Consider the following 11,563-nt stretch of genomic DNA (forward strand, 5'->3'; position numbering starts at 1 on the left):
AAAGTGAGTAAACAGCAGAAAAATCTACATCAAATCAATATTTGGTGTGACCACCCTTTGCCTTCAAAACAGAATCAATTCTTCTAGGTACACTTGCACACAGTTTTTGAAGGAACTCGGCAGGTAGGTTGGCCCCTAACATCTTGGAGAACTAACCACAGTTCTTCTGTGGATTTAGGCAGCCTCAGTTGCTTCTCTCTCTTCATGTAATCCCAGACAGACTCGATGATGTTGAGATCAGGGCTCTGTGGGGGCCATACCATCACTTCCAGGACTCCTTGTTCTTCTTTACGCTGAAGATAGTTCTTGATGACTTTCGCTGTATGTTTGGGGTCGTTGTCATGCTGCAGAATAAATTTGGGGCCAATCAGATGCCTCCCTGATGGTATTGCATGATGGATAAGTATCTGCCTGTACTTCTCAGCATTGAGGAGACCATTAATTCTGACCAAATCCCCAACTCCATTTGCAGAAATGCAGCCCCAAACTTGCAAGGAACCTCCACCATGCTTCACTGTTGCCTGCAGACACTCATTCGTGTACCGCTCTCCAGCCCTTTGGCGAACAAACTGCCTTCTGCTACGGCCAAATATTTCAAATTTTGACTCATCAGTCCAGAGCACCTGCTGCCATTTTTCTGCACCCCAGTTCCTGTGTTTTTGTGCATAGTTGAGTCGCTTGGCCTTGTTTCCACGTCGGAGGTATGGCTTTTTGGCCACAAGTCTTCCATGAAGGCCACTTCTTACCAGACTTCTCCGGACAGTAGATGGGTGTACCAGGGTCCCACTGTTTTCTGCCAATTCTGAGCTGATGGCACTGCTGGACATCTTCCGATTGTGAAGGGAAGTAAGCATGATGTGTCTTTCATCTGTTGCAGTAAGTTTCCTTGGCCGACCACTGCGTCTACGGTCCTCAACGTTGCCTGTTTCTTTATGCTTCTTCAAAAGAGCTTGGACAGCACATCTGGAAACCCCTGTCTGCCTTGAAATTTCTGCCTGGGAGAGACCTTGCTGATGCAGTATAACTACCTTGTGTCTTGTTGCTGTGCTCAGTCTTGCCATGGTGTATGACTTTTGACAGTAAACTGTCTTCAGCAACCTCACCTTGTTAGCTGAGTTTGGCTGTTCCTCATCCAGTTTTATTCCTCCTACACAGCTGTTTCTGTTTCAGTTAATGATTGTGTTTCAACCTACATATTGAATTGATGATCATTAGCACCTGTTTGGTATATTTGTTTAATCATACACCTGACTATATGCCTACAAAATCCCTGACTTTGTGCAAGTGTACCTTGAAGAATTCATGCTGTTTTGAAGGCAAAGGGTGGTCACACCAAATATGGATTTGATTTAGATTTTTCTTCTGTTCACTCGCTTTGCATTTAGTTAATTGATAAATATAATCTATTAACATGTCTATTTTTGAAAGCATTCTTACTTTACAGCATTTTTTCACACCTGCCTAAAACTTTTGCACAGTACTATATATATATATATATATATATATATATATATATATATATATATATATATATATATATATATATATATAAACAGTGCCTTGCAAAAGTATTCAGACCCCTGACCAATTCTCTCATATTACTGAATTACAACTCAAAATCAATTATTGTAAGGTGACATTGGTTTTATGTTGGGAAATATTTTTAAGAAAAATAAAAAACTGAAATATCTTGCTTGCATAAGTATTCAACCCCTGTGCTGTGGAAGCTCCCAGTTTATACCAATGAAAGAAATTGCCCTAACGAGGACACAATTACCTTACCATTGGCCTCCACCTGTGAACCATTAAAGTTGCTGTAACATTTTCTGGATAAAAACCCCACTGTTGAAGGATCATTGGTCAGGCTGTGAATCTGAAGGAAAATGAAGACCAAAGAGCATTCTACAGAAGTTGGAGATAAAGTAATACAAATGCATAGATTAGGGAAAGGGTACAAAATAATATCCAAGTGTTTGGATATCCCAGCAAGCACAGTTGGACCAATAATCAGGAAGTGGAAGCTGCATCACACCACCCAGGCACTGCCAAGAAAAGGCCATCCCTCAAAACTCAGCGCTCAAACAAAAAGGAGACTTGTGAGAGAAGCCACAGAAAGGCCAACAATCACTTTGAAGGAGCTACAAAGTTCAGTGGCTGGGAGTGGAGTAATGGTGCACCAGTCAACCATATCAAGAGCTCTGCATAACACTGGCCTGTATGGGAGGGTGGCAAGAAAGAAGCCTTTCCTCAAAAAGTACCATCTGAAAGCACGTCTGGAGTTTGCCAGAAAGCATGAGAGTGACCCAACTGCGATGTGGGAAAAGGTTTTGTGGTCAGATGAGACCAAGGTAGAGCTTTTTGGCCAAAACTCAAAGCGCTCTGTGTGGCGCAAACCTAACACTGCCCATGCCTCAAGACACACCATCCCTACAGTGAAGTATGGTGGTGGCAGCATCATGCTGTGGGGATGCTTCTCATCAGCAGGGACTGGGCATCTTGTTAAAATTGAAGGAAGAAGGGATGGAGCAAAATACAGGGAAATAGTGCAAGAGAACCTGCTTCAGTCCGCTAAAAAACTGAAGCTTGGGAGGAAATTCACCTTTCAGCAGGACAATGATCCCATGCACAAGGCCAAAGCAACATTGGAGTGGCTCAAGAACAAAAAGGTGAATGTCCTACAGTGGCCCAGTCAAAGTCCTGATCTCCATCCCATTGAGAATCTGGGGCACTATTTGAAAATTGTGGTCCACAAGCGTCGTCCAACCAACCTGGAGCAAATCTGCCAAGAAGAATGGGACAAAATCACTCCGACACTGTGTGCAAAGCTGGTACATACTTACCCCAAAAGACTTAAAGCTATTATGGCAGTGAAAGGTGGCTCTACCAAATATTAATGTGTGGGGGTTGAATACTTATGCAAGCAAGATATTTCAGTTTTTTATTTTTCTTAAAAATATTTCCCAACATAAAATCAATGTCACCTTACAATACTTGATTTTGAGTTTCAGTGTTTTAAAATAAAATATAAAACAGAATGAAATTTCAATGTACCATTTGTAATTCAGTAATATGAGAGAATTGGTCAGGGGTCTGAATACTTTTGCAAGGCACTATATATATATACACACTGAGCATCAAAAGAAACTTATCACTAATATTTGAGCAGCAAAAGAAACTTATGACTTATATTTGGATATAATATTTGGATTCACTAGATGTGATTGAAAAATGACAAACTCTGTTTTAGAGCAGGAGCGGTGACTATTGTGCTAATTAACAACTGACATCACGAAGATGCTGCAAAATGATCTATCGGTCAATCTCAAAGCTATATTGCGTGTGTGAGTGTGTGTGGCGTGCTGCTGATACATAAAAAGAAGTATTCAAAGGTCTTCATTAAATCAGAAAATGATATGAACAGCAGTTTCAAATTACTCCAGAACTGAGAGACTGCAATAGTAATTCTAGGGTGTATCTTATTTTAGGGGAAAGCAGACTGGTGGAGAGGAAGAAAATATAGGAAAGGCAAAGTGAACCAAATGGCGACAAAAAATAAGAAAACAATTATATTAAGTAGGCCTATTAAGAAAAGTTTGGAAACATCATGAAAACCAGATAGTTTTCAGTAATTAAAATGTAATATTGTACGCAGGTGTATTTCCACCTACCACGATGCTGTTTAAATATGAAAATGATATACAATAATAGAGAAACTATTCTTAAGGAAGAACTTTCATTGTAAATTACCCTTCATGATGAGTTCGTGAAAAAAACAAACAAAAAAATCATGTAATTAAGCTTTCAGCTCCCTCTTGTGGTGACAGTTTAAACTTTTTTTTTAATGTGCCACTTCTCTATTCCAGAACTGTAATTAGGCTGCCACGTTTTTAAAAAGGGGAAAATATAGATTTGAAAGATTATTGCAAAAAAAAAAAAAAAAAAAGATAAAACAGTGTTTATTGGGCTTTCCCTTGGAAACTGACCTTGTCTGTTTAGATTCCCACCACTGTCAACCTCCAGACAGCAATGCCCAGTAATTAGGCTTCTGTTAGGTCCTTTTGTTTGCCCTCAGGAAGTCATTTCTCTGTTATATATAGATATATATAACAGATATATTTACCTCACATGACCTTTCACCTGCAAGGTCTGTTTTACACATGACCAAGCTTCGAATGCACACAAACACACAGGCATCTGGTTACAGTAGGTGTGCAGCATGATGGCACATTAGTAGAGTAACATAGTTTCCAAAAATGTAAACTTATATTGTGATATACTGTAGATTAATATATAATAGATCAAAACGATGGCATCATATTAAAAATCATGTTTACAGGGGTGTTACTGAGAAACCAGGATGGTTTATACTGTACGTTCTATATCTATCTATCACAAAAATAACCAGTTACTGCAAAAATTTCCTTTTACTGACACACTATACACAATGAAAATGGCACACAAACAGCATTTCATCTGTTACCACAGCACTACAATGCACAACAATTAAAAACAAATGTAAGTTTGACTGATATGTTCCTAGAAAAGAGATCAGTCTGAAATATTATGGATGTGGTCAAACAGATGCTGTTAGATGCTACTTTGTCTTTGATGCAAAGCAGAGCAATCAATAAGGTTAGCATCCACCAATAAATAAACATATTACACAGAGGCCCCTGCAGGTCGTGCTGGGAGTGACCTTTTTACTTGGCTGTGTTCTCTCTCAGTTTCTCAGGGTCAATGTCCAACTCGGTCAGACAGCATTTGCACAGGATCTGTGTGTATCTTGGAACAGTTTCTAAAAAATGAAACATCAAAACAGTAAGAACAAGGGAATGCAAGCATTAAAGCTAGGGCTATATTTATTCAACGGTAAAAAAATTAAAGGAAAAAACACTGCTTATTTAACAGCATTTCAAGGTTTAAAAATAGTTATTTCAAAATAATAAAATCTAAAAATAATAACACGCGTGACATGCCCCTTTCTTGTAGTGGACAGAGCGATCTTTAGCAGAAATATTTCTGATCTTTGATGCAGCTGATCTTTTTCGTTGAAAACATTTTAAAGAAATCTATGCAGTGTGTTCAATAATTTACCAGCAGCAAACTAAACCGGCTGCCAGGTTCCTCGTGCAAATGTTTGCTGTATTTATTTTTAAGTGATAAAAAATATGTATATTGAGACTATTCTGACAGAAATGGCAATTTTCACAGGGAACTACATATTGCACGGCAATGGGTATATTTCAAGGAAATCGTGAAATCTGTGATAACCGTGAAAAAAATACAACTTTAGTTAAAGCCCCCAGTAACTGTAAGTCAGGCAATTCTGAATGACCCTATTCAAAATATATTGGGGTGTACTTTTTTTCAGAAATGCTGGGTCAATCAACACCAAATGATCCCCTTCTCCAGGCAGTGGAAATACTGACGTGGAGCAGGTATTCAGACAGAACCCACTTATTATTATTATTATTTATTAATACAATAAGAGCAAGAGCACTAAGAGCACAATAAGAGCACTTACCGCCTATACACCGAATAGTTCTTGGCCTCTTTTCTGCAGGTAAGTAGACTCCTAAGAAATAAACAGGGACTCCATAGAGAGCTATTCCCACTCCAATCAGAGAGTTGATGGTGTCACCGTACAGGGGAACAAGCACCAGGAACAGGGAGCATATGCAATAAATCACAGGAAATATGAGGATCAGCTGCAGATGGGGGAGAAGAAACACAGATTAAAGATGATTCCTCAGTTCACAAAAGACTGGAACCTCTTTCTGGGGTGCCAGAAGTTACATTGACTACTGTACAAAGCCTAACATGCATACCGTACTTTCCAGAAACAGTTCACCACTAACACACCTCAAACCTCTTTTTGTACAGTATATGACAATTGGAATCTCTCTGCTAGTCACTTTTAAGACCAAAATAAAGACCAAAATACAGTACATAATAGCTTTAAACTAGAGAACACATCAAGTGTGCTTGTGGACAGCCATCTCTCTTGATGGAATAAAAACCTTGGATTTTATCCACTAGAAGATTAGTATACCCTGCAATTATCACTTAAATATATAATGATAAGTATTATAACAAGAGGTACTAAATTCATGTTTCTTACCTTGATGGGTCTTGGTCTGTCAGGCTGAGTAAACCGCAAATATATTAACCCTGCGATGGACAAGCCCATAAACAGCCAATAGCTGAAGCTGTAGTAGTTAATAAGAAGAAACACATCTTCCACACAGAGGTACACCAAAGCCATAAACCCCTGGAAACACACAAAATATCCATGTTGAGCTTTGCAGGGACAGTTCATATGGGTCGGCAAAAACTGAAGTTTCAAAGTACAAACAATCTGGACTGAATGTGCACTTACATTAAAAAGAAGTGCAGGAACAGGTGTGAAGCGTTCAACATGAATCAGGCTTAAACTATCAGGAAGATGTCCTTCTCGTGCCCCAACATAGAACAGTCTACAAAACAGAAGATAAACTCTAAGACCTTACGTTAATGCCTTATTAGACTTGTATTATCAGTACTCTAAGGTAAACAGGCCCCATATTGTAACTAAATAACTGAATTAAAAATATTGCTTTATTACAGTATATGCTTTTTAAATACCTGGAGGCTGCAATAATTAATGCATTTAATCCACCATAGCAAGACATGGCCACAGAAATAGGGATGATCCATTTTGCATACCCAAGGACCTCATTACCAAATGTCTGCAGTCAAAGGAACAGTGTTGTTAGCGTAAGCTTTAAGCAATCACGTTTTCAATAATACACCGTTTAAAAAAGGAACTGGGATATTTTAAATGAAGTGAAAGGTAGAGGTGAATTTCCAGAGAGAAATGAAACAGGCAGTGTTACAACTAGCAAGTACCAGCTTGCTGATTAGGGAGTTTGGTATATATGAGTTTTATACTATTAAAATAATATTATTCCTTTGAAATCCCTTGATAAAAAAGTGCCCATAATCATGTAGTCTACAGGATTCATTTTTGCATCTTTTACATTTGTCTAGTCAATAAAATATGCAAAATGGGTTTCAAAGAGTGTTGTTTTGTTCAGTGATTAAATACATTTGCAGTTTATTTGATATTGTTTTCATGTATTATGGTAAATGTCATAAATCTGTTGCTGTAGCTTTCATGATGAAAATAAAGTGATTTCAGAGGCTTACCACGGCAACCGCATCACTGGCCAAAACAGAGGGCATGTCCAGTACAGCATAGTAGGCCACATTGGTAAGGAGGTAGATGATAGTTACAATGGGCATGGATATGGCAATGGCAAGGGGAAGGTTCTTGAGGAAAGAGAAGGTGACATATCTTAGGCTATCCCCTGTAAGTAAAACAATTATTGCATAACAGGGGTGATTCTCAAAGCTTTAAATTCCACCGCATATATAATAAGAAAAGGTCACCCATATATAAATAGCTTAGAAAATACACCAAAGTCCTCCACTTTATAATCCCACCCCTTGGGTGTTATTAAATACCTCTCTGGTTTCTGGATTTCCTCAGTCACAAAATTGAGGGTATCCCACCCAGAATAGGAGAAGAGGGCGGAGTAAAGAGCGAGCGCTATGTTACCAGCCTGTGTGGATGAACCTTCGAAGGGAGACTCAAAGTTTTGTGTGTGTGTCCTGCCAAGAGAGAGATAAAAAAAAACATATTAAAAAGAAATGTTTAACCAGGCATGGTTTACTATTCTCTTAGTTTTGACCATTATGGTTGATTATAATTTTATTGTCTTACCTTGGTTTATTTTCACAAGCCCCACAGATATAATCATGATTAGGGCTAAGAGTTTGGTATATGTGAAGAGGTCCTGTACTAGGGTGCCCCACTTCACATAGGCACAGTTTATAAAGGTGAGAGTACCTGATTGGGAAAAACAAAAACGGAGACAATCTGTAAGTGAAACTGTTGCTACAATTAAAAAAAAAAAAAAAAAAAAAAAAAAGGCTTGTTATGCCATCTGAGTTTTATGAGCTCAGCTATTTCCACTCCTGTAATGGCATTTTATTTTCTAAATTATGCTTTTCTTTCTTAGAAATGCACTATTGAAAGCTCAGCCCACCCTTAATTACCCAAAAAACTCAAAACATAAATACAAAAAAGATATCTTAAATGCATACAGTGGTCTTTTTCACATCAACCTGTATATTTTCCAACCTTCATCTGGACAAAACCCATGCTGTGAGAAGAGGGCACTGCAGCCTCCATATAGAGTTAAACACAACTGAATCACACAGTGTGTGATGCCTATGAAAGGTTTATTTCATATCAGAAGATGTGTGTGTGTGTGAAGTCTTCTTTCTGCAATAGCCCAAAGACATGTCAGGAGTATTAATGATGAGAATTATAATGCATACTTCTGTATAGGACCAGGGCTGCTAAGTGGGTAAAGGGATTGGGTACCTGCCTTTTAAAAGTTGACTATTTCTTGCACTGGAATATTCTGGAATTCAAAAAACAAAATCACTCACATTTCCCCAACTGGAAGCACAAAATACTGACGTTTTACAAGGAGCCATCACAAGAGGAATGAGCTCATTTGGAGAGAAGACGTTTCTGTAGTTATCTCACAAGAGCAGTGGTAAGCCAAAGTGTAATCTATTTACTAGGAATGACAAATGGTTGGGGATGATGCATTTCCTGCCACGCAGACTGCTTGCTTTTTAAAATATCTTGATAACCCTGATCAGATGATAGCATACATCCAAAATTGGCAGCATATTTTAATTAGCAAGATGTCCCATAAATGCAGTGACAAGATGCTATCCAATTACTACCAATGCAGAATGACTGGGTAAGATATATCAAAAAGGGATGATCTATTAGCGAATATTAAGATTTATAGTAAGCAAGTGGTTTAAGTTTGGTAAAAGGGCATTAATGTCCAAATTCCACAGTTGTCTATCTTTCCCAGTACTCATGGAGGTTCAGTATTCCATGCTCCAGTCTGCAGGGTGTGTTTTAAATTTGACATGGACACATTCTCTGGTGGAATGGCTGGAATTTCTGACAGGCATCTTAGATTATCACACATAATAAAATAGATTATAGCAAGACTGTACAGAAAGGCTGTGTAGAAAACTGACCGTTTACGATTAGTGCTGTAGAAACCTGCTATTGTATAACAAGTAGAGGCCCAAAAAATGGGCATCAAGATTCTAGGCCTACTGCTTTCGTGCCAACACCTCCTTGGATTCCTTGCTCTGCTTTGCCCACACTTCTCTGCATCCATTACCGGGCATACACAGGCAGCATTATCAACCTTTACTATTAACCTTTTTTGTGTTCAAATTATTGGTACGCAATAACATAAGGGTTTATTACCATTTATACGATTCTAGGAGGCATTCTAGTTGGCAGAGACTCATGCGTTTCCGGCTGTACAGTGGGTCCTCACAGACTGTAAATCCTGGCAGGGGGTTCAAATGCCAATACCAGGGCTAAGAAAAATACTCAACTTGTTCTCTTAATAAAAAAATAGAATATCATCACAAAACTGAAACGAGATAAGCTTTTTTATAAAAACAGCAAGCACCTCCACACACTGGTTTCTGTTTAATTTTAAATGCACTCTACTAGGATTAACAAATACCACAAGATAACTTACTACATCATTACCAAATTTGCAGCATGTGACATGACATCTAATTGTCAGCTGTATATTTTAAAGCAGAAATAAAGAGCATTTTTAAATACTTACGGTCTGTATTGCTGGTACATTTGACATTTGTGATTAGAAAAAAGACTCTGTTCAAACAAGCCTGACATGAACAATACAGAAAATGTATTTATATTGAAATGTACTGGTACAGGCAAACCGCAACTGGATTCATATAGATATAAAGAACAAGCGTATTTAGATCTCCAGGTGTTTAAGTCTTTAAAATAGACCCCACAGATGAAAACAAGATAAGAAAAACATAAGGGACTAAAACAGGCAAGAAAAGCCAGCTATTCAGTCAGCTAGTTATATCTGCAGACCAAGAGACTGCATTAAGGAAGCCCATAACAGTAAATAAACTATTTGTATTTAATATTGGAAGGGTTGTGTCACATAGGATTATGAGTAAAACATCACAGCAGTGCTGTATTTGGTGTTCCTTTATGGAGAAATAACAGAAAGTAATGGGAGAGCAGTGTTTTGTTGCTGTTTTATGCCCAGCACTAAATTAGAGAAAACTCCAAAAGCCACATAAAATATCACTCTCCTTTGAATTTAATGTAACAAAACTATCGAAGACTCGCATGCTCTGTTAGAGGTGTTGATTTCATAACCGTGCTATACATCAGGTCATATTTAGATCAATTATCGTTTTAAGATGTTCTGAGATGAAGGTATGACATCAAAACAAACTAAAAATAAATAAGCTTTCAGCTGTGACGATTCTGAGAGTGCTTAAGTGACAACAGTGATTGAGACGGCTATCTTGAACCTACACATCTCTAAGTCTCTGTGTTCCAGCTTTTTTACGAAGAGACAGAGTGCACTTTCTTGCAGATCATGCCTATGTGATTATTCTAAACCAATTACTTACAATAAGTCTGTGCGCTAAACATAAGATAGGATACGTCTTTATTATGTACCGAATCATAGTTTGTGGTAAACGGCAGAAAAAAAATAAGTTTTAGATGCAATCCAATCTGACAAAAATAATTCAGAAAGGGGAAGGATACATAATACAAATACATGATACTTACAAAGACATGCAGCAGCAATCAAGCGGACAGCTTCATTAGGAGGTTCACAATTTGGGAAGATGGCCTGAACGACATAGTTGCCAAAGGTAATTGATATGACTGCCTGTGTTGAGGGTTCAATAAAGAGAAGGGAAGACCAAGGTCTGATGAAGGCTATAAAGCTACCAAAGGCCACCAAGATATAGGCATAACTGGCCCCTGATTTGGTGATGGTCATCCCAAGCTCAGCATAACAAAGGGTCCCAAACACTGAGAAGATGCCTCCAAAAGCCCAGATAACTAGGGACAGCCCATAAGAGCCGCTGTACATCAGAACTCCCTTTGGAGAGACAAATATCCCTGAGCCAGTCATATTCCCCACTATTAGACAGACGCTATTGAGTAAAGTAATTTCCCTTTTCATCTGCATTTTGTCTTCAGAGCCTTTCAGCGTTTCATTAGGCGTGTTGCCTTCTTTGGAGCAATAGGTACTGTCTGCCGGTGCCATTTTTATAACAGCTTCTTGATTCCTATAGACACATTTGGAAAGAAAGCATCATTGAATTAACAATGAATAATACTGTACTTATCAATAATGCCTATTTTGATATGCAAGCATGTAAACAATATTGCACTGAAATCTGTGTTATATATAAGTTAATATGTACAGTCGACCCTGTATCTTATGGTATAAGCTGAGCTTCATGTTTTACTTATAAAAAAAGAACAAAATAGTTATTTCTGTTATCCATGTCTACATTTTTGTCAGTTGGTATTCTACCATGCACAAGCTGCCACTTACTGTATGTCCCTAAATCTGCCTATTGATTGGCCGAGAGTGTCTTCAGGATATATAAT

At 38.1% G+C, this 11,563-nt stretch overlaps 1 protein-coding gene across 1 annotated transcript; it reads right to left on the reverse strand.

Annotated features, from left to right (window-relative positions):
• Positions 1 to 4,380: 4,380 nt before the first annotated feature.
• On the reverse strand, positions 4,381 to 11,168 carry LOC117394885 (Y+L amino acid transporter 2-like). Its single transcript, XM_059021124.1, has 9 exons — positions 10,727 to 11,168; positions 7,757 to 7,891; positions 7,507 to 7,642; positions 7,189 to 7,336; positions 6,625 to 6,728; positions 6,380 to 6,476; positions 6,122 to 6,271; positions 5,525 to 5,708; positions 4,381 to 4,795 (listed from the first exon to the last, which is right to left on the reverse strand). Exons 1-9 carry the CDS (start codon positions 11,133 to 11,135, stop codon positions 4,701 to 4,703), a joined length of 1,458 nt encoding a protein of 485 aa, XP_058877107.1. The 5' UTR covers positions 11,136 to 11,168; the 3' UTR covers positions 4,381 to 4,700.
• Positions 11,169 to 11,563: the final 395 nt, after the last annotated feature.

The sequence above is a fragment of the Acipenser ruthenus genome, chromosome 3, assembly GCF_902713425.1.
Source record: "Acipenser ruthenus chromosome 3, fAciRut3.2 maternal haplotype, whole genome shotgun sequence".
Lineage (NCBI taxonomy): Eukaryota > Metazoa > Chordata > Actinopteri > Acipenseriformes > Acipenseridae > Acipenser > Acipenser ruthenus.